The sequence below is a fragment of the Leptonotus elevatus genome, chromosome 4 (genome assembly GCF_054856555.1).
Source record: "Leptonotus elevatus isolate MCC_2025b chromosome 4, RoL_Lele_1.0, whole genome shotgun sequence".
NCBI lineage: Eukaryota > Metazoa > Chordata > Actinopteri > Syngnathiformes > Syngnathidae > Leptonotus > Leptonotus elevatus.
Genome location: NC_141242.1, coordinates 1193950 through 1218245, shown reverse-complemented (window position 1 = coordinate 1218245; position 24296 = coordinate 1193950). Strand labels below are relative to the sequence as shown.

The window sequence follows — 24296 nt, the reverse complement described above, 5'->3', positions numbered from 1 at the left end:
GTATTCCAAACTCCTTCATTCTACTCAAGGGTTGGAATAAACGGGTTCGCATAACTAAAGTTGCGTTTTGTGCCTCATCAAAACACAAAACTGGATGTGAGCACGGTGACATTCTTAACGTCACCTTCGCGCGGGTCGTCGGAAGGCCAGAGATCGGTACGACTGACTCGCGCTGTCGCAGCAAGCTAGCAATGAGCTTCGGCTGTCAGAAATCACCGAATAGTCTTGCAAGTATCGTTTTCATGAAGGGTATTGTTAGAGCAGACAATATTTGTATTCTACTCTTTGCGTGTTCAATTAACTGAATGGTGAGATTCTGGTGAAGAAGTCCCTTTGCAAAGGTAAATAATTAGTCAGAAGCTTCTGATCACACAATTGAAGTCACCCAAGCAGTGGTCTGTTCAAAAGTGTGCTCCTCCTTCAGCCCACAGTACATTTATTTGCAACTCAGTGAATACAAGAAAATCCCCCTTCTTCTCCCATCAGCAAGTTCAGCAAGTTCCCATAGCTATAAATCAGATTAGAGAAAAACAATAATACATCAGCCTGTCCTTGGATTCTTCAACCGACTGAGACCGGCACTAGGCTATACCCCCTTGTAGATAATAGTGGAAGAGAACTTGTTGCCCTTTTCTTCTCAGGCGAAAAAGACAGATAAGAATACAATAGACAATTCTATTCATTGAGCCATACTGCTATAACTAAATCCAAAACGGCTAAAATATAAATTGAAACTGAAAAACAATGTTAATAATTCAACAGTATTTAAAAGAGGGAACGATGGACAAGTCATGCTAATTGCTAAGCTAACCGGCTCGGGCCGGAATGAAGTGCTTGGATGATGGAGTACACTTTTCACAGAATTTGGGTTGATCGTATTCAACTTTGAAGAGCAAAATGGCAGGCAATTTAATACGTGTCAGGAGAGAGAATTATGCAAAAAAAATTAGCTAGACGGGCGATGTTTTGATTGTTGCGGCGTACCGTACATCTGCTGGGAGTAGCAAATTAAAAGTGCAGTATAATACTGAGCATAAGCGTTTCAAAAAAGGAATGGATGGCTGGATGGAGAGCAGAGAAAACTCTCAGCGTTCCAAAACCTTCAGACATTTTGTCAGACCCACGATGACGTGATTTGACTTGTCAATTTCTAACGAGCTCGGTTTCCCCAGCGGGAAGCATAACGAACACGTCGGCAGCATTGAAAGGAGGCCGATTTAATTAACGCGCCGCCCCGGCAACCAGGATTTATCGCTGCGTGGCAGTGATGGACCTCACGCCACGTGTAATCTCACGCTTGCTTTATTGAGGGGCAGCGGCCCGGAAGCTTGAAAGGTTTCCCGGGTAACGCCGGCCGGCGCGCCAGCCTTGACGGCACAAAGCGCGGCACAGCTTGAAAATACCATCAAATGTCAGCTCGTGGACAGGAAGTGAAGACTGCAATGAAAGAGCAGCTACTCTGTTAGCTTCACGCACGTGAAATAACGTGTTTCAAATGTACTGTTATGCTAAACGAAACAACGAGAATTATATGTTGTGTCGTTCAAACAACCGCACAACTTTGCATTCTTCTAGCTTAGTGCTAACACACAATGCCAAAGGCCATAGACATGCTAACTTTTTTTTTTTTTTAATATATATATATATATATATATATATTTTTTTTTTATATATATATATATATATTTATTTATATATTTATATATTTATATATATATTTATTTATATATTTATATATTTATATATTTATATATTTATATATTTATATATATATATATATATATATATATAATTATTATTTTTTGTATGTGGGTGAGTATGTATATGCGTGCGTGCGTGCGTGTATTTGTTAGCTCACCAAAAACCTATTAGAAAAAATCCCATACCGTTCACCTAAACCGAACACCGCCGTCAGGAGACCCGAGGGGACCAAAGAAAACCAAGGAAGGTGAAATCCAGCACCGACCAGACACCACCCACCGGGCCACCCACCAGAATTCTTCCCCAACCCAAGAAACTTCTAAATTCCAACAAATCCAAAAAAAATAAATAATAAAAATCAGGGAGACCTCAAGAGACCGAAATCCATAGACATGCTAACTATTAGCATTGATAGATGTCGTGTTGTGAGTCCTTAAGCCACAGTTGGCAAACTGAAGCCTGGCCTCCACCAACAAATCACCAATGTCAACCTCCATGATTGTTGCTCAGATCTGGACCGAAATTTCAAATCAAGTAATGTTGAGATATTGCAAGCATTTCTTTGTTACCAGAGTCCATTTTACAGGAATTTCAACAGAACAAACTATTATCCTTGACTTCTGATTTCAAAACTAGATAATTAATCGGTTGTGTTTTTGCAATGACACATATAAATGCTTTCACTGCCATTACGGCCCTCTGAGGGTAAACATTGGCAATAATGTGAACAGTTTGACATCCCTGCAAGCAAACGGATATTTGAACCCAATTTGTGAAGTGCCACATTATTTTAATACTCACAGGCATGTATTATTTGTCCTCCGCGTAGAGTGACGAATCACTGCAGCTTACTGAGGTGTTATGACCGTTTTCATGTATGAATTCAAATAAAGGAGTGTATTTGAATTTTAATACTCATTTACTGCCATTGCCAGCTAATTAGAAGATCCATTTAGGCAGTGTGCTTTTTAATTCATCACATTATGACATTCTGAAGCGTCGTAAAAAAAAAAAAGAAGTTCTTTTAAAAGTAGCTGGAGAAGAAAAAGTTGAGTGCAAGTCGCGGTCAATATTTGCTGCTGGCGCCTGCAAAACGATTCATCATGTGGAGAAGGAAGGATAAGAAAGTGGACTGAAATCTTCTTATTGACGCGAAAGCAGAAGAGACGACAAACAAACGAGACGCGAGTTCAATCTCCTTATGATCAAGTGAGAAAAGAAAGTGAAAAGTGCTGATTGGCGCCTTTTGCCGCCTGCTAGCTAAGAAGTTAAGAAGGTTGCCAGCGGCTTCCCGCGCCGGCTGCACTTTTCCAAACGGGATTTTTTTTCCCTTGTTCCCGAGAGAATTAGCGAGTGCGAGGCGGCCGGCCAAACGAGAAACTTTTGGCTAAGCCAATTAGCTCGGAACGGTCACCGCTCCGCTCGCGACTGGACGCCGCTCGTCTTGTCGGCTCCACGTGCGCTTTCACGCTTCGGCAAATGTCCTCAACACCAAACAGACGCAAGCTTGCGAACGAGCCCAGCAACTGTTCGCTGCAGTGTCCGCAATGATCCCGACTCTCTGTCGCTCCGTCTCGCTCGGCCAAAAGGCCGAGCTTTACCGGGCTCTCCTTTCAGCTGGCATCTCACGGGGCGGGGCCAAATTTGGAGGTTTTGTTAGGGTTAGTAAAAAATTGCAAAAGGTTGCAAACGTTCACCGACAGTATTTTTTGCAGCCAAAATGAAAAATAAATTAATAAATACAAGTGAAAATAAAAACTGATATAAAAAATATAATTCAAAAATTTTATTTATTATTAATGAATAAATAAAAGTTTAAATACATTAAAAAAACGAGATTAAAAAAAAAATATATATACTAAAATAAATATATAATTCAATATCAGTCAAATAAAAACGCTCTGCTCTCACCTTTATTTATTTCACGCTGCAGACGCTCTCAGGATGAAACGCTATTCAAATGAGGGGGCAAGCTTAAGCGTGTCTTGGGTTGGATTCCGCCATTGCAAACATGGTCGAGCGAGCGGGTTGGCGAACAGAAAAGTCTCGCTGGCTTGCATTGGAAAACTCCAGCAATGGACGACTAACTTGTCCATTGTCACGTGGTGACAAGTTAGTCGTTTTTTTAATTTTGTATTCATTTTTACTTACATACTTATTCACTTATTTATTGATGGATATGAGTGTGTGTTTGCATATATATATATATATATATATAGAAAGAGAGAGCGAGAGAGAGAGAGAGAGAGAGAGAGAGAGAGAGAGAGAGAGAGAGAGAGAGAGAGAGAGAGAGAGGTTTTTTATTTCCATTTATATTAATTTTTTTGTATTTAATTTTTGAGCATATTTTTTCTATCTGTTTTTATTTTCACTTTGATTTATTTGATCAATTTTTTATTTTGGCAATTTTGGTCCTCCATAGTTTTCAACCTTTTGCAAACTTCTGTTAACCCTGATGAAAACCCCAAATTTGCTACGTTCGCAATATTGAAAATGTGCTTGAATTTGACCACACACAAAAAACCCCAACCTTGAATGATACGATGCGTTCAGGGTATGCTGGCAAATGTGATGTTTATCGTGCGTGGCCAGGTGGCGTGTGCATCGCCCAGTCCCTGAAGATCCCCCGCGAGCCCAAAGCAGGCGAGTTCGACAAGACGGTGATGCGTCTGTCGGAGACGCCCAGCGCTCGCGCCGTCATCACCTTCGCCAACGAGGACGACATCCGGTGCGTACCTGCCGCCGAGCGGGCAAGCGAGCGTCTTCATGCGTGCGATGTAATTGAGACCGACATTTTCTTTGGAACCTGAAGGCGTCATGGCCCAAATCCAGCTGATGGAACTCATGTGACGCTCGTGAGGCCACCTAAACAAAAAACATCAGTTGGAAGCAATTATGGGCAAATTGAGGAATTATTTTTAAAAATCGTTATGAAAAGTGAGATGCATTCAATGCAGTTTTCTTTGAAATGTTTCAGTATCTTACTCTTTTTTTTTGTGCTGCTTTTATTTGTAATGCTTTCTTTTTATATTATAATATTGCACTGATTTTATTTAATTGTATATTTTTTGTGTAGTTAAAATTTTTATGTAATTGATCCCATTTAAAAAAAAATTTTTACAGGTTTTTTTTTATTCACTTTTGTATTTTCTTCCAAATGTTTCTGTATTTTGTATATATTTGTTATCGTATTGAATGCATTTTTTAATCCCTTATCACTATTCTTTGTGTGATTTGAGATGCTTTAAAAAAATATATTCATTGTTGTTGTTTTTGTTTTATAACATTTAACATTTCTGTCATTTATTTGTATTTAAGGCCTTCTGTTTTTTTAACGTTTTAATTTAATTTAATAATTTTGTATTCATTTCATTTAGTTAGTTTTATATTTATGCAATTTTATGTTTTATTTTAATTTAACTTAATTATGGTTATTTTTATTATACTGTATTTTTATTTGAGCTATTTTATGTTTTTATTGTATTTTGTATATATATATATATATATATATATATATATTGAGCTTTTCTTTTGTTTTCACGTCATTTGTTTTTTGTTACATTTTCCCTTTCTGTTTTGTTTGAATTCATTTGTAGTCCATTTAATTTGGTATTGTATTTAATTTGGATTTCTATTCTATTTTGTATTCTTTTTTTTTTCCCCCTTTTGATGAAATGCAAGCAAAAGTCAAGTGAGTCGGTGATTGTGTGTGTGTGTGTGCGTGTGGTCACCAGTCGCCTCCTGGACGCGGCCAAGCGCAACAACCTGACGGGTCACTTCCTGTGGGTGGCCTCCGACAGCTGGGGCGCCAAAATCTCGCCGGTGCTCCATCAGGAGCTGGTGGCCCAGGGGGCCGTCACCGTCCTGCCTAAGAGGGCGTCCGTCCACGGTGAGAGCGACAACAAATGAAGCCGACGTTAACCCAAAACCAACGAGCGGCTTGTTTTGTCTCTTAGCGTTCGATCGCTACTTCAAGAGTCGCTCGCTGGCCAACAACCGCCGCAACGTTTGGTTTGCCGAATTCTGGGAGGAAAACTTTGGATGCAAGCTGGGCACGCACGGCAAGAAAACCGGAGCGGCCAGAAAGTGCACAGGTGAGCAAAATGGCGGCCATTTTAATTTGAAGGCGTGGCATGGCTCAGGTGGCAGAGTGGTCTTCTCTCCTAACCAAGGTTATTTTAGTTCATAAAAACTAACAAAAAAAAACTAAAATTCAAAAAACTATTTTGTCAACGAAATAAAAACAAAGACTAACTGAAACGACATTTTATATTTTTACAAAACTAACTATAACCACCGGTAACTATAATTCATTATAGCGAAAATGTCCTTCGTTTTAGTCTTTGGTAATACATTTAATGCATGAGCCTAAATGTGATTTTAAGTACATTTATTTAACCGGAATAAGGACGTTTGAAAGTGACGTCATCTCGCAGCAGCCAATAGAAAAGCACCTTCAGATTAGACGACGTCGCTCCGATGCGACGCTCGGTAAGAAATGAGTTACTTTTCTCATTTTAGCGTAGTGTTCATTAAATATTGCAAACAAGTAATACGCATTTAAAAAATAAAAAAATACAACTAATACTAAAGCTAAACTAAAACTAAGCATTTATGAAATGAAACTAGTTAAAACTAACACAATTATATAAATAAATAAAAACTCTCAATGAAATATAAACAAATGCAAATTCCAAAACTATAATAACCCTGCTTCTGACCTAACGTAGAGGTTGTAGGTTGGATTCCCGACCCTCCTGACCAAAGTGTCCTGATTCTTGCTCGGTCCGGCAGGCCTGGAGAAGGTGGGCCGCGACTCCACGTACGAGCAGGAGGGCAAAGTACAGTTCGTGATGGACGCCGTGTACGCCATGGCGCACGCCCTGGACCGCCTTCAGCGCCAGCTGTGTGCCGGCGACACGGGCCTGTGCCCGCGCATTGCCAACGTGGACGGCAAGGAACTGCTGGCGCACATCCGCGCCGTCAACTTCAATGGTAAGAGACCACTTGGCATCGTGATCGGCGGAACGTCTCAAGTTTGCTTTTGAAAATAGAAAATAGAAAAATAGCAGCTCCTGTCGTGAACAACAACTTTGGATTTTTGGGGGTCAAAATTAGAGCGTTAAAAGTAAAAAAATAATAATAATTTCAAGTTTAACGTTTAACGCCACAAATGTTTTGAATTCCAGTCGCAACACATACATGTAATAAATGTAATAAAAATGCATATATTTGTGGAGACTGGGGTCAAGTTGTAGTTTACAATTTAAAAAATGTGCTGAATTTCACAAGTTATTTCATGTTCAAGATTGAAAAGAAAAATGCACTGTGCTGTCACTAACGTTGTACAAATTCAGGTATGCCATCTAGTGGCAGAAAATGACCTCAACTCAAATCAAATCACACTCGTTTTTTACAGTACAGTATATCTTTTTAATTTGAACTCCATTTTATGATTTTTTTTAATGAAATTGCTGTAAAAATGACAAAGTTGCAGCCATATTTCTTAGTTTAACATTTTTTCCACTTTTATGTTAACAAGAGTATGAAAAAAATATGTATTGTACATTTAGAACAGATATAAAATTTGCGTTTAATCGTGAGTAAATCATGCGATTAATTGTGATAAAAAAAATGTAATCACCTGACACCCCTCATTTTTATATATTTTTCACTTAGTTTTCATTTTTTAAGAAATATTTTTCACCCTAGACTGATACAGGAGAACGATATGCTGGACCGATAAGGGGTTAACCGTGTAGCAGCATGTTTGGCCTGAAATCTCTTTTCATGAGCGAACTTCAGGGAAAATGTTTTTTGTAATTATTCATTCAAGTCTAAGATTGGCGTTTTATACATTATTTGGATTTTAAAACTGCATTTTATCAAACGAGATCACGACAGGAGATTGTTGTCCACCGAAGGACGAAGCCAGCCAGTACTTGCCACAAATCGCTGCAGCAATTATCAAAAATATTTTTTTACATGTTTTAGTAGTTTTCGCACACAGCCGTTAATGACCAAAAAAGGAAGAATTGGTGGAAAAATTGATGTGCATGTCGGCGCATTTGAGGCTTCCCCAGCGTGGCCGCATCAAAGCGCTGATGCCAACCGGAGCGGAGCTTCGCCTTCTGCGTCACTTTACCGGACGCGCCACTTACCCATCATCCTTTGCACGCAAACGAGACCAACAGTGGGGTGCCGGGCGCTAATGGCTAATTGCTAATTCATCCGTACTGCTCGCCCATGTGTTTATTTCTAGAGACGCGCGCGGGGGTTGTGCTCGGGTTGACGGCTAATGTTAGCGCATTAGCCGTGGTAGAGCGCAGCGACGTGATTGTTTTGGACGGCTAACCGGGAGGCGCTAAAAATGCGGGGGTTGCCTTTTTTTTTTTCTGTCGGCCGGGGACAGGAAGTCCGGGCGTGAGCACGGGTGAAGTGTAGCAAAGTGCTAACAAAGCAGGAATCGCGCACGGACACACAAAAAAAGCACACACAAAAATAGCAGCTGCGGGGTGATGACGACGGATGATGGCTGTCGTCATGGTAACCGTCATGGTAACCGTCAGAGGTGGCAAATCCAGGTTCAGAAAATAAAAACCCTGCCACAGTTTGGCTTTAGCCCCTCATGCTAGCTAGCTAGCCTCCCTAGCAGGTAAACGAGCACCATGGGAGCTAGCTAGGGACGTAGCTAGCTACCTGCCTTACCTACCCTGCCACAATTTGCCTTTAGCCCCTGATGCTAGCTAGCAAGCTAGCTAGCTCCCGAGCAGGTAAACAAGCTCCATGGGAGCTAGCTAGCCAGCACCTGGGGCTAAAGCCAAACTGTGGCAGGGTTTTGACTTTCTGGACCTGGATTTGCCATCTCTGGTAATTGTGGTCATGTTCCCACACTTCCTGGAAGTTTTTGGGTCTGGAAGTTTTTGGGTCAGCTTCAGCTGGGCTTCTTTATTTATATCAGTAGGAAAAGGCTTATGAAGAATACGGCAGATTGTTGGCCTATGTCTACCAAAAATACATGTCGATTCTTGCACAAACGAGAATTTTTGGAGAGAAAAAAAGTCACTAAGTCACTTCCTGTCCCGACAGGAAGCGCTGGGACGCCGGTGACGTTCAACGAGAACGGCGACGCCCCCGGCCGCTACGATATCTTCCAGTATCAGATCAACGAGCACTCTGGGGCAGAGTACAAGGTCATCGGGCAGTGGACCAATCAGCTGAGCCTCAATGTAAGCTCCGCCTTCTTCATCGTCACAATCCAAATATGTGCATAATCTGTTTGTCAACTTGGGCTGTGTAAAAAGTTTTGTGTTACTTTAGATATTCTCCTCTGAAAGCTTTGAAAAAAGAAACAAAAACTTGGGACTGCCAATGCAGCGTAAACATTTTTGACTGGCAAGTATTCGCAAGTTCGTTAAAAGGGATTTCCGCATAATCGAGCAGCCCTGTTCAAATGTATGTAAAAGGACAACGAAACCATATCATGATATCATATCGCACGTCATCGAATTGAAATCCCGCCGAGCCAAGTCGAATCGCTCCACTTTCAAATTGAACCATTTTCACCCCCAACTCTTTTGCGGAGAAATGCGTACCCCACTTACCCTCACGTTGCGGCCCCTCCCTGGCAGATGTCGGCGCTGAAGTTCGATTCCTTCGGCGTCATCGGCGCGCCCCCGCCTGCGTCGTCGTGCAGCGTGCCGTGCGGGCCGGGCGAGCGCAAGAAGGTGGTGAAGGGCGCGCCGTGCTGCTGGCACTGCGAGCGCTGCGAGGGCTACCACTTCCTGGCCGGCCAGTTCTCGTGCCAGCTGTGCCCGTACGAGCAGCGGCCCGACCGCAACCGCAGCGGCTGCCAAGCCATCCCGGTCATCCGGCTGGAGTGGGACTCGCCCTGGGCGCTGGTGCCCGTCCTCATCGCCGTGCTGGGCATCTCCGCCACCGCCTTCGTGGTGGCCACCTTCGTGCGCTACAACGACACGCCCATCGTGCGGGCGTGCGGGCGGGAGATGAGCTACGTGCTTCTGACGGGCATCTTCCTGTGCTACGTCGCCACCTTCCCCATGATGGCGCTGCCCGGCGTCGCCGTGTGCTCCCTGCGCCGCATCTTCCTGGGTCTCGGCATGTGCTTCAGCTACGCGGCTCTGCTTACCAAAACCAACCGCATCCACCGCATCTTCGCCCGGGGCAAGACGGCGGTGGCGGCGCCCCGCTTCATCTCGCCCGCCTCGCAGCTGATGATCACGTCGTCCCTGGTGAGCGTGCAGCTGGTGGGCGTGTTGGCGTGGTTCGCCGCCGAGCCGCCCCACGCCCTGGTGGACTACGGCGAGCAGCGTACGGCCGACCCCCGGGACGCGCGGGGGGTGCTCAAGTGCGACATCTCGGACCTGGCGCTCATCTGCTCGCTGGGCTACAGCATCCTGTTGATGGTCACCTGCACCGTCTACGCCATCAAGACGCGAGGCGTGCCCGAGACCTTCAACGAGGCCAAGCCCATCGGCTTCACCATGTACACCACCTGCATCATCTGGCTGGCCTTCATACCCATCTTCTTCGGCACGGCGCAGTCGGCTGAGCGGGTGAGTTTGGCAACTTGGCAACATTGGAAAACTTTGGGAAAGGGGGAAAAAAAGTTGGGTCAAAAATAACCCAAATTGGGTTTCAAATGGACTTACCCAACTTTTGGGGTGAAATTAATAACCCAGAAAGTTATCTCACAGTACTAACTCATGCAGCTTTTTTGTGTGTTTTTTTAAATAAATGCAATTACAAACTGCTTTTTTTTTGGGGTGGGGTGGGGGGGGTAATCAAATAACCCCAAAAGTCCCTTTTTAATCCAATTCAAATATTATTTTTTGGGGGTATTTTTAAAATCTATTTCTAGACCTGCTTCTTCCATCAAACCAACCAACTAGTTAAAAACTGTTGGGTCAAAAATAACCCAAATTTGGGTTTGAAACCCAGATTTTTGGGTGAAATTATTAACCCAAACGGTTGGGTCCAATGAATAACCCACAAAACAGTCCATTTTTCATTGTCATTTGACCCAACTTTCTGGTTTGTTTTGCACAAAATTACCCCAAAAATTGTGTCGTTTGTGCAAGTATTGAACAAAACAACAAATTGGGTCGTTTCCTATAAAATAATTTTTTTGCCATTTTTTAATCCCAGTTGGCGTTGGGTCAAAAATAACCCAATCATGGGTCAAAAAGGGAGCGACCACAAGTTGGGTCAATTCGAGCCAACTTTTTGGGTTAAAAAGTAAATGAATAACCCCAAAGGGTGGGTCAGTCCCTTTGAACTGCTTTTCGAGTGCTCCATCCATCCATGAATTCTTCCAGCGACCGTTCCCACTGGCGATCCCGTATCTCGTGATCCATGCATACTTCATCCAGTCCTCGGTCTGTCCATTTGTCCATCAACCAACCGAGCCTGCACTTGTTCAACGACCAATTGATTCATCCATCCATTCATCGCGCGGTCTTTCTCGGGATCCGTGCATCCAATGAAGTCTCGGTCCTCGTAACGCGGCCACTCACGCCGCCCTCTCACCCCCCCCCCCCCCCTTCAGATGTACATCCAGACGGCCACGCTGACCGTGTCGCTCAGCCTGAGCGCCTCGGTGTCGCTGGGGATGCTCTACGTGCCCAAAGTCTACATCGTCATCTTCCACCCGGAGCAGAACGTCCCCAAGCGCAAGCGCAGCTTCAAAGCCGTGGTCACCGCCGCCACCATGACCACCAAACTGTCGCAGTTGGCGGCCGAGCGGCCAAACGGCAAAGTCAAGACGGAGCTGTGCGAAGGCGTGGAGGCCGGCGGTGAGTAAAGGGCCCGGGGGGACCCGCAGGGGGGATTTGCATCATTCTCGCTGCACAACTGCAGAAGGTTTGCGATGTCAAGCACGGACGTGCATTTCAAGGTGTCAGCAGCTCAACATTGTCTTTCGTTGTACGTAAAATCAAGACCGTTATCGCTGCAGGCCTTCAGTGGGGAAATTAACCCCTCGCCTCATAACTGTACAAACCATGAATGTGGTTTTCTTTCCGCAGTTCTAGCGACAAAAACCACCTACGTCAGCTACGCCAACCACGACATCTGAACCAGACCCAAACGCGACTGTCTCAAGAGTCCCGTTCCGTCAAGTCCAGGAACTGTGGAACGGACTGACGAAGAACTTTTAAGTTTACAGTGAGGGACAAAAACAAAGAGGAGCCAAAAACCTAGAGGGTCACAAGAGGAACTTGTCCAGAGAGGATCATTAAGAAAAAGGAAAAACTGTTGGAGACCAATCTTACTTGTTGTTATGCTCTTTGTAAGTGGAGGAAACGTTGTTACTTTTTGGAATTGTCCGTCTGTTGAGATGAGTCTGTCACTGTTTTTGAACTTGTAAAAATGGAATTGAAGTGAAGCATGCTGGGTTTTTTCTACGAATGATTTCTATTTCTGATTAAAAGGAAAAACACATTCTCCTCCGCCTCCGAGTACGCTTCGACCACAGCGTTAACCACGGAGCCAACCAAGTCAATGGTCGCCAGTCGTCCGTCACGGGATCCGTTTATAAAGTGGTTCCCCTGAAGATCAGAGACGGCAAATCCAGGTCCAGAAAGTCAAAACCCTGCCACAGTTTGGCTTTCGCTACAGATCTTTTGCGCTCAACCGGCAGGTAAACGAGGTCAATACAAGAAGCGCCGGTGGCTAAAGTCCAAACCCTGGCAGGGTTTGGACTTTGTGGACCTGCTTTTCATATCTGTGCTGAAGATCCTTTCCTTCCTGTGATCCATCAATTGAGTCCAGCCAGGAATTTATCGCTCAAAATACTCCATCCAGTGGTTCATCAACCGAGTAAAACATTTATTGATCGATCCTGTGGCCCATCGACCGTCCCGAGTGTTCCATGCATCCACAGATCATTCTTGTGATACTTCTTTTCAGTCATCCATGTATTCAATTTTCCATTGATAACATCCAAAAGCCCTTTGAGCCAGTGATGGACAGGTGGCAGATCCAGGTCCAGAAAGTCAAATCCTAGCCCCATTTGCTAGCTAGCTAGCGAGCTCCCTAACAGGTAATCGAGAACCCGAGGAGCTAGCTAGGGAGCTTGCTAGCTAGCACAGTGTGGCGGAGTTTTTTACTTTCTGGACCTGGATTTGCCACCTCTGGTGATGGATCCACATCCAGTCATTCATCCAGTAAGTTCTCATCTTTCCATCGAGTAATCAGTCAATCCAGCGCCTCTTCCATTTTCAACCATCCAGTGATCGATCCACTCATTTTCCAGTCAACGGTCTTGCCGCAATTCCATCCAGTCCGCCTTCCATCTTGTGATCCATTTCACCAGCTTGAGAACTACAAAGCGTTTTTACGTTTTTAAAAATAAACACTTGATATCGCAACGACGAGGGGGAAAAGCAGCCGGACTTGACCTTAAACAAAGCCAGCGGGAAGCCGGACGTGCTGTGTGTCTCATTACAGACGAGGAGGAGCGACCGATCGATACGCTCGATGGCGACGGTGCAACAGGAGCGGCCGGATCAATACGGGCTGCCAGCGGGAGCGCCTCATGCATGTAATGAATATTCCTTGCATCTCCTGGCAGAGCTGATGAAGCGTCGCCGCTTCCTGACTTTATTTCCCCCGACTCGGCTCCCGTTGCTCGCACCGGAGACGAAACGCACCTGCCGGCGCGGCACGACGCAAGCGAAGCAACGTTCGGAACAAGAAAACTGGAAATCGGAGATTGGAAAGTGAACCTGCGCACGCGCGATGGAGCTTGTTAGAGTAGACAATATTTATATTCTGCTCTTTGCGTGTTCAATTAACTGAATGGTGAGATTCTGGTGAAGAAGTCCCTTTGCAAAGGTATCAAAAGCTTTTGATGACAACAATTGAACTCACTCAAACAGTGGTCTGTTCCGATTGTGTGTCCTCTCTACTCCGGCACATCATTATTTATTGAAAAGTGGGTGAATACGAAAAGCCTCCTCCCCTTAGCCCACAGTACATTTGTTTACAACTCAGTGAATACAAGAACCCCCCCCCCCCTTCTGTTCCCATCAGCAAGTTCCCATAGGTATAAATCAGATTAGAGAAAAACAATAATAAATCAGCCTGTCTCTTCCGACCGAGACCGGTACCGGGCTACATACACTCCCTTCTTTTCTCAGGAGAGTGAGACAGATAAGAATACAATAGACAATCCCATTCATTGAGCTACACAGCTATAACTAAATCCAAAACGGCTAAAATATAAATTGAAACTGAAAAACAATGTTAATAACTCATCAAGCTCAATCAAGGCAAAATCTGATGTAGAACAAAGTAGAGACCCATCTTGGTTGTGCCTTCAAAAAAAACACAGTCAGATATTTGTGTCGTACCGTAGCCAGTTGGACGGAGAGTCTGCCGGCACATTTCAGATGCCGCATCTCTCCCGACAAGCTTTTATTTCGACTTATTTTTAGCTCCTTTCTTGAGCTAGCTAGCTCACGGTAGCATAAAGTTAAGGTGAATCTGCATCAGAGTGTTAAGGTCACTTTGTCCCGTTGTCTGTACCAAAAAAAAGCTTCCTTGAAATGTTCGCAGTTACAAAACGTCTCCAGTCTGGATTAGAAAAATGACAATCCGATCGGCAATCGTAAGCACGTGCGGTCTGTTTGTCAGCCATCTATTTTTATCCACGGCGCGAGGTGGCTCGCTGGCGCCGCCGGCTCGCTCTCGTCATCTGCCGCGCTTTGTTGGATCTTGCTCAACTTTCTCCGTTCTTTGCCGTTTGCCAATCGCCAGCCGCTTACCGGCGTGTGTTGCGGCGCTGCCATGAACATCGCTGGCTTTGTCTGCGGCTTCATTGCCGTCCCTGCTCTGTCCACGCGGCCTTCGGACTCTTTTTCCGTGTAACGCGGCTTCATATATTATCATTATGATAATAATCCGGTTGTCCATAACATCCAATTGTGAAATGTTGGTAAAAAAAAAATATTTCAGCTGTTAAATTTGCCAACAAAAGACTGTCCCGCTGACTTCGACGCGATTTTTGTGACTCTTGTCCACAGAGGCAGGACAAATACGCAAACCGTGGCTGATGGATTCCAAAAGCATCAGAAACAGAAACGGGTCGTGTTGGTGACAACACGGGTCAGAATCCCGAGCCAGAAAGCGATGAGATGCCGTTCCAACGCACATGAAATGTTTCATCCAGGCCACCGAGCTCCGACGGCGTATTCGGGCCACGTATAAATATATGTGTCTTTTTTTAGAGTGTGTAACATTCAGAGAGAAAAACCCTCTAAAATTTGCAACTTGATGAAGTGAGAAATACACGTGGCGGACGACTCGGATGTTTGAGCCAATACTTTTTGGTCGGGTTTTCAAATAAAGAGAGTTTTTTTTCTTCGATTATTAACCCGCCAAGCCTACAAAGATGTTGATGTTAAAAATTGAACTGATAGAAATAAAACGGAATTAAATGTGAACTTTTTTGTTTTGTTTTGCAGTTTGAGTTGTCTCAAAGGCAAAATAAAAAAATAAAAAAATAGCAACATGTTACTTTTCACCCAAAAGCTCATTTTCTCTGCTTTTTGGTCAGAAATGGGCATTTTTGGTGAAACAAATCCATCTTCTGCTGCTGATGACTAAAGAACAGTCAAAACGAAAAACGAATATTTATTTTGGTGAGTGCTCATATTGTCACCAACACACAATTTTGCCGGTCTTAGATCAATCAAACTGCACGAAAATAACTGCAAGTCGGGAGGATGCACTGCATAGCGTTTTTTTTTGCAGCGTGTGTGTGTGTGTGTGTGTGTGTGTGATGCCTTTGGGGAGGTCTCAGCTTGTGTGTGACTGTTCTTAATTGGGCTGCGGGCGGGGGCCTCAGGTGGTCTGCAGCCTTCAGACATGCTGGGTCGTCTCGCAGTTCACTCAAATCCCAGCGCAAGAAGAAAGGGCCACCTCACACGCTGGCTATTTTTAGAACACACACGCGCACACCCCCACACACACACACACATGCACACACCTGTGCAGTGCACAAGTGTCGAGGCACAGCATCCTCGCCCACCCCCACCATAAAGAGTCCCTGTAGGCACCCAATGAACCCGCCGTAATGATACACGTACACTGTCCTGTCACGCACACACTCAATTATTTAGTGTGTGCGTGTGCGCGTGTGCGCGTGTGTTAAGAATGGAAATGCGTAAATGTGTGGACAGTTGCAAGAAGAAAAAAAACTGCATTAAAAAAAACTTTTTCTTTTGATTTTCTTTTTTTATGATGATTTTCTCATTGGTAATATATAATCCATTTTTAACTTTGCTCTTGAAGAAATAAGATGTATAAAAAATGAAAAAGAGGGGGATAACAAACTTTATTTTTTAAGATTAAAACCTTTTTTTTAATCTTTCTTTTTTTTAGAAAATTAGATTATAAACTGAAATTTATAACTATGATTTTTTTTTCGTTCTCAAATTGATTTTTTTTTCTAAAACAAAAAAATTAGTTATTTTTCTTTTAAAAGGAGAATAAACAAACAATTTTAAAGCATTTTCTTTTGTTTTGCAAAAATGCAACTATAACTGAAAAATCCCCCCAAATCTCTTCTTTTTTTAATTAAAGAAGCTGATGTTTTAATAGACAATTCGATTTTTTTCACCCCTTTGGTAGAACAGATCTTTGTGATTTGTGAAAAAAAGTGCGTGCGTGCGTGCGTGCGTGCGTGTGTGTGTGTGTGAAGTGTGCAGATGGTGACACAGTCTGTTCCCAAGAAAGTTTCCAAACGTTTGGAACATGATGACGAAGACGAAGATGAAGAAGATGAGGGAGGAGGACGTCTGTGAGCAAAACCTTCAAATGGACATTTTTCTTCTTTTTCGTCTTCTCTCAGCACGTTCCTCTCATCCGACAACCTTTAATTGAGCCTTTTGTTGCGCATTCTTCTCTTGCAGCGCTCTTCTTTGGTCCTTTTCTCACATTCTTTGTCTTGTCCCACCATATTTTCCTTCTTCTTATCATGTTCTTCTTCCTCTCCATTTCACATTCTCCTTCATTCATCATCTCTTTTCTTTTCTTCCCACGTGTACTTTTTATGTTCTCTGAGCAGCTGTTTTCTGTGGCCTTCTGTTTGTGTGTAGGGCCGAATATGAGAAGGAAGTCAAATCTTTCAAGTGGCAGCTCTTCAATGTTTAAATTGTGTGTTGTTTCGTCGTTTTTTTTGTTTGTTTGCTTTGCTGTCACTTGCAAGAAAAAAAAACGGTATGTGTCAGTGAACTCGATTCAATTCGCAAAAAGCCACGCCCCGTTCAAGTTTACTGTCAATGTAATCAAACAAAGAATTCAACTGTTCATTTCAAACAACCACATAGCCTTTGCTAGCTTAATGCTAACACATCATGGTGTTAGAGTAGGCAATATTAAGTATTGTACTCTTTGCGTGTTCAATTAACTGAATGGTGAGATCCTGGTGAAGAAGTCCCTTTGCAAAGGTAAATAATTATCAGAAGCTTCTGATGACAAAAGGCTGACGACACTGAAGCCGTGTTCTATCAGGTTGTGTGTCCGGCTCTCCGTCACATCCTTATTTATTAAAAAGTGGGCGAATACGAAATGTCTCCGCCCATCAGCCCACAGCACATTTGGTTACAACTCAGTGAATACAAGAGAATCTGTTCCCATGGGTATAAATCAGATTAGAGAAAAACAATAATAATAAGCCTGTGACTCCCTTCTTCCGACCGGCAGAGACCGGCCCTCCCATTAAAGATAGCAAATGTACAAACCCGTTGCCCTTTCTCTCATGAAAGTAACACAGATAAGAATACAATTCTATTCATTGAGCCATACTGCTATAACTAAATCCAAAACGGCTAAAATATAAATTAAAACTAAAAAAAAACAATGTTAATAACTCATCAATGGGAAGCGTCATCATTGGGTTTCCATACACCCTTTTTTATTTGAATTTTCAAGAAATGCGAAAATAAGACTGAATGGAAACGCTAGAAATTGGAAAAAGATAACCGAAATGAGGTTTACTGCTGCTTTCTACTTCAAGACGCATATTTATTTTTAATTTTTTTCCCTCCCTTCATCGTTTTTGCCTGGCAACCACGCAGGACGTTTCCCTGCCAGGTTGTCAAATGTGTTCCCTTTCCGGATGTTGTGTCAAAGAAATTTGCGAGGGTGCCCGGAGTGGGCGGCGGCCAGTTGGGATGAGTCGTGATGCAAAACTTGCCACGTGTTGACGTTGCTTAAAGCAAATACACAGAAAAGACTTCAGAGGAGGAACTCTGCTGAGTTGGACTTCTTCTTGGACTTTTTGTGTCTTTTCGGTGTGAATTATTTCACGCGGGCGCCATTTTCTTGGCGAGTCATCGTTTTTGAAGGAAAGCACAACGCCAATAGTTTTTCTTTTTTAGAAGAGCGTGACATCAATTGTTTGTGTTCTTTTCATGACACAAAGCTAAGCAAGCCATTGCTTGTATTGTTCAAGTGATAAATGTTAAACAAATGTTGTATCTTGAAGCGCGTCGGCGTGACGACTCGACAGCGTTCGCCAGCGTCCGACGTGGTGATTATCATCAGTGTGTTATTATTTTTTCCACTTGCTGATTATGGCTGTGGCGGCGCTTCACGACCGGCACGCCTTCATGTCAATCAAAATGAGTGATTTTTTTTCTTTTAGTTTCCCTTCTTTTATTAACACGTCATTTTGCGAATCTATGACGGTATATTAGGGCCACGTATAAATATATATATATATATATTTTTTTAGAGGGGGGGGTAATATTTCGAGAAAAACCTGCAAATTTGCGACTTTATAAAGATTTGTAAAATTTAAGAGAAAAAACTTGAGAATTTGCGATTTTTATAGTGTCAAATTTACGAGTTTAGAAAGTGTCAAAAACTTGAAAATTTGCAAGTTTATTAAGTGGCAAATTTATAAAGTGGCAAATTTGTGAGTTTATAAACAGGCTTGTATTGGGGCAAATTTGTGAGAAAAAAAACTCACAAATTTGCCTCTTTATAAAGTGGCAAATTTGTGAGTCTCTAAAGTGTCAATATTTTTCCTTGCTAAATTACCACTTTAGAAAAAAATGTAGGGGAGGGGTAATGTTCCGAGAAAAAAATGGCAACTTTATAAACTCGCAAATTTACGATTTTTTTTCCTTTATAAAATGTCTGGGAATATTATCCCACTTAAAAAAAATATATATTTATACGTGTCCCTAATACGCCAACGTACAAATGAAACCGATCTGTTTGATAGAATTTATTTTCCCGCCCGTTTTGGTAATCCGTATTCTTGGCACCGCGTCGTAAACCAACCATGCTGAAAAGTTTTACGGCTCACTACTCTTTTGACAAGCAGCACTAATCAGTGTCCAAAAAAATAACAAAAGTTGCCGTCATGTTATGTTGTTGCTGTGTTCTAGTTGGCCTTGTCACAAGTACGTTTGCAAAAAGAGGTGCGCTTGATTTCCCGCACGTGGACGGGACGTCGGGGCGGATTTGGAGTCGAGACTCCGAGTCGGCCTCGTCTGATCCGCGATGACACATTTGGGACGCAGATGTTGCAGGACTTCCTGTTCCTGGAACATCTCGGCGACCCTTCCTGTTTAGCACAACTCATCATCTGTTCGTTCAACACGCAAGCCTCAACTTAATTATTGGAAAAAACATCTAAGAACAACTGCTGCTGAAACAATGTTCTGCGCATGAATACCAAAATACAAATCAAACATAAGTTATTCATTTATAAAGAACAAAAGTTACAACAGTCAAAATAAATAAATACAATCTAGAAGACACAAGATCCTGTGCAGGATTCTGCACTGCCAAGGCTTACACACGTAATTCTGCCAGTTAAGATCTAAAACCACTCCAAAATGTGACCACGTCGGTGCACAAGGTGGTGTGACCCAGACAATAAAAATGATTGTGAGTCACAGTGTCAAATGACGCAGGTTGGAGTAGCAGGACAAAAAGAAAAGGGGACCTAGAATTGAGTCCTGTGGGACCCCACATGTGAAGGGAGCTGAGGGGAAAACAGATTCTCAAATGTTTTTTTGATGTTCAGGAAATAAGAAAATTAAGACTGAATTGTCTTTTATCTTCAAAGTACAAGTACTTTAATCTACTTTTATTTAAAACATTTTAATTCTTTTTTTTTTTTTACGTTTGAATTGACCCTTGGGTAGAAATATGAAACGAGAAAATTTTTCTCATCATAGCCTGCAGCGTTAATCAGCTTTTTATGATTCCAAATATACTTGACCAGAGTCACACAGGTGGGAGGTTCCGCTTCGTGGTGTCGTCTGGACCCGTTTTGACGGACCCGTTTTGGACCGAAGCCAACAGCCTGCAGTTGCGACTCTGAGCTGATGAAATAATGATTGCAGCGCCCCAAAATAGACAAACAGCCTTAATTATGGACATGATGCTCCTTTACTACAGCTGTCTCCATCTTTTTCTTTTTTTTTTGTGCGCTTTCGCGTAGACAGAATTCATCAGATGTATAGAAACAAAACAAACAAACTGATTACACAAATAAACAACTCACCATTATACTGAATGTAGTCGTAATTAGAAAAAAATATTGACACAAGTGTGTTAAGTTTATTGAAGAGTCAGATAGGTCTTTAAATGTTAAAGGGGGGGGGGCATTTAGGCATGAGGATGCAATAATATTTGATATTCACGAAGCCAACTGAAGACTTGAAATTGTCGTTGGTGTCTGGGTGAACATCTCCAGAGGTTCCTTGGTCTTTTATCATCTTGTTCGACTCCAACTCGTTGTGTTGAAGACTCCAAACGGTCTTTTAGGGAAAGAAAAGGTTGCTCGCAATGTAGACATATTTTGTCATACGGTGGCGTACAAGGGCCAAGTATAAATAGATATTTTTTTAGAGGCCGGGGGCAATATTCAGGGGGAAAAAACTCTCAAATTTGCCACATTATAAAGTGGCAAATTTGTGAGAGAAAAACTCGTAAATTTGTAACTTTATAAAATGGCAAATTTCCGACTTGATAAAATGGCAAATCTGCCACATTATAAAGTGGCAAATTTGTGAGAGAAAAACTCGTAAATTTGTAACTTTATAAAATGGCAAATTTCCGACTTGATAAAATGGCAAATCTGCCACATTATAAAGTGGCAAATTTGTGAGGGAAAAACTCGTAAATTTGTAACTTTATAAAATGGCAAATTTCCGACTTGATAAAATGGCAAATCTGCCACATTATAAAGTGGCAAATTTGTGAGAGAAAAACTCGTAAATTTTTAACTTTATAAAATGGCAAATTTCCGACTTGATAAAATGGCAAATTTGTGAGAGAAAAACTCGTAAATTTGTAACTTTATAAAATGGCAAATTTCCGACTTGATAAAATGGCAAATCTGCCACTTAATAAAGTGGCAAATGTGCAAGTTTTTTCCCTAAAAAACACATTTATACGTGGCCCTAATACGCCATCGTATTGTCAAGTATGTTTACTTTAGTTATATTTTATGGTGGTCAAATATTTTTTGACATTTATATGACCGACGTTCTGATTTCAACAAAAAGTTGGGTTCCTTGAATGGTCTTTGATGTTAGGGCGCTGTCTGTCTCACGTTCCACGCTGGAGTGTCTTCTGGGAAATGTTGACGAGCGTCTCATCAGATGTCAATCTTTGCTGACGAAGAAGCCGCTTTATCTTTCCGAGGACTCCGATTCCGACGCCATCAATTATTAATCGTGTTACAATTAGAGACGGGCTTCTGGCTTTTTAGGGGAATATGGCCCAAACTAATAATTAAAAAAAAAAAAGAAAAGAAAAGGAGCTGTCGATTGACTGACACTGCAGAGAATTGCCGAGAGTTCCTTTGTTGCGCCTTGAGGCCTTGGCACGGCGCACGGCGCACGGCGCACGTGCACGCGCACGGCGCACGGCGCACACGCCCACTCTCGAGCACTTGACGCAAGGCCGTTCAGCCCACCTCTGCGCTCGGGTTAGATACGCACCACTTGTCGTATCAAGGCTTGGCTCGTGTCAGCCCGAGGCGTCACGCTCGTCACCGCGCTGAAGAACGCAGCTTAGCGGCAACGTGTAAAGCTTTCAAGAAGACGAGATTGTGCGTTTTTTCCCCCCACAGGACTTCAAATGCTTACGAAAATGCGGATGAGCTCGTTTGAAAAGAAAAAAAAAAACATACGTCAGTTTCATTGAAGACGAGATTTGTCTTGAATGTTTACGACAACGCTTTAAATTCAACAGAGACATTTTTTTTACATTTACAAACGTGTGTTAACAAAAGCGTACGCTAGCTTTGCTGAATTGTCTTTGTTGTTCACAAAAACACGGACTTAAGGCCCACTGAAGACGATATTGTCTTTTTCTGTAAGACGTACATTAGCTCAATTGAAATGAGATCATTTCTGTAACAAATGTACATTTGGGGTTTTCCGACCAAATAATATTTTTATGGGCATTTATTCATTGATGTTCAACAGGCTGAATTTGCCTTGAATGGTAAAAATGCTAACGCGCTTTCCCACCTATTAGGAATTGTCAACCTGCCTTTTTGATTGTATAAAAAAAAGACCTCCAATATCTGCATGTGAGCATATAAATGCGAGTTACAACCACCATTTTTCAACAGGCGTACGTTCGTGTCTGTGAAATGTTGCGTATCGTGATGATTTCTCTTTTTGCGAACCGCGTCCATCCACAACGACCGCCGCGCTTCCTCCAAGGCGTAACAATCAGAAGGAATCGGCGTTTCCATCCGGCTTCAAGTGTGCACTTTATTGGCGACATTCTTCACGGCGGACCACCGGGCGGCGCCGGACCGAAGCCGCTGCTGTGATGGGAGAAAGTCATTAGCGCTGAGCGATGAGCCTCTTGCTAACACAATGATGCGTTCCATCACGGCCATCACAGAGCGTTTGCTGTTTTTCAACGTAATGAAACACTTAGTAACGGCCTTGTAGACTCACCGCCAGCTGTGCATCCATTAACATGACAAGGCCAAGAGCACCGTTTGTTAAATACGAGCAATTTATTTGTTTACCAGAATCGAAATGCAGACCAAATAACACGGTCCATTTTCAACGATTTCGAATTTTCTGTCAATTATTTAGTCTTTCAGGCTTTACAGAGTTGGGATGCTTAGCCGACTTGCGATCATGATCTCAACTTTGATCTTCTAGGGAGGGGGGGGGGGGGGGGGGGGGCTTGGTGGTTGGTGCTTGGGTTTGGGCCTTTGTCCACAAATTTGTCACCTCACAAAACCCTCCTTTGAAACAATTCTAATATACTTGTCAGAATCAAGTCTGTATTCTGGAACAGAAAAATAATTAATCACATTCTTAATTTATTTGATGAATAAATATGCTGTGTTATGAACAATTCATGTCAAGTCGTCTTTATTTATATAGCGCTTTCAAACAGCCTTCGCCATCCCAAAGCGCTTTACGGGAACACAACATAAAACCAACATAACATAAAACATTAACAGCAATACAATACAAAGCAACATTTTGTTCATTCCTACTACATACACTTTAATGTTTGAAGCGGTTTATAAATGCAAAAGGAGCGAATCAGGTCTCCTTTCAGCAGTTGATCAGAGACGTAATCACGCACGTCTGCTACAAGCTAGTTTGCTAGCAGCGAGGTCGTAAACAAGCAGCTGCTGCGTCCGTGATGAGCGCCATACAGTCCACACGCAAAAAAATCTACGCAGTTTACCAGTTTCTTTCATGACCTTTAATGTAGCAGTATACGTGCTATGCTATCCCAGTAGTCTGATTCAACTTACGGAAAAAACACTTAAAATTAGGGCCTGGCCGATTATAATCGACCGATTGGTGCCCTTCAAACAATCAACCAATTGGGCCAGATATCCGATTATTTTCCCCTTAACGCTATCGTCAAAGGAAACCGAAGTTTCTGACACTGTGAAAGTACCCTGAATGCACCATTTTGTTTGCGTTGCATTAGCAACTAGCACGTGCGTAGCATATATTATTCTGGTTGTTCTGTTGTCCCTAAATGTCCTTAAAGCTGTTTAATGACATCCTGTTGGAGTTAACTGTACAACTTAACACACGACGATAAGAATTACATCCACTGTATATTTAAATACAAAAAAGAATTAATTTCAAAAACATCGCTAGCCTAGTGCTAATGCTAAAAGAGAAGGGAGGATCCCATCCAAATGCTAACAGGAAGTTAGCATCGACTTCGGGAGTGATTTTCCTTCAAATAACGGATATTCACGCACAAATGCTGTGGGAACACACACCAACAGGTTAGATAACACTACGCAAAGGCACAAATTTGTCCTATTCTGTGGAAAACTAGTTATTTTAATAGAATTCAATCGCAACGTTCTTCTGTACTCAAGTGTGTACACCATGGATGCATTAAATACATTTGGTGTATTAAATATGTATTTTTTAATAATCGGCAGTCTGTATTTTTTTCTGCCTAAAATCAGATACAAATTGGAAAAGAGTGTGGCTTTTACCTCATGAATATTATATTTCTAATAAAGTCAATGTAATACATCTTAATAGTTAACATAATATATATCCAGCTAATTAATATGAAATCCAAAT

At 42.5% G+C, this 24296-nt stretch overlaps 1 protein-coding gene across 1 annotated transcript in view; it reads left to right on the top strand.

The window, feature by feature from the left end:
* Window positions 1-12162, top strand: part of LOC147174914 (metabotropic glutamate receptor 8-like) — a 31069-nt gene extending 18907 nt beyond the window's left edge. The window contains exons 4-11 of the mRNA XM_086073005.1: window positions 4294-4429; window positions 5436-5590; window positions 5658-5795; window positions 6496-6696; window positions 8791-8930; window positions 9333-10277; window positions 11270-11516; window positions 11748-12162. Of these exons, the coding sequence (XP_085929131.1) occupies window positions 4294-4429; window positions 5436-5590; window positions 5658-5795; window positions 6496-6696; window positions 8791-8930; window positions 9333-10277; window positions 11270-11516; window positions 11748-11797 (2012 nt within the window). The 3' untranslated portion in view covers window positions 11798-12162. The remainder of the gene's footprint in view (window positions 1-4293; window positions 4430-5435; window positions 5591-5657; window positions 5796-6495; window positions 6697-8790; window positions 8931-9332; window positions 10278-11269; window positions 11517-11747) is intronic.
* The last annotated feature ends 12134 nt before the right edge of the window (window positions 12163-24296 follow it).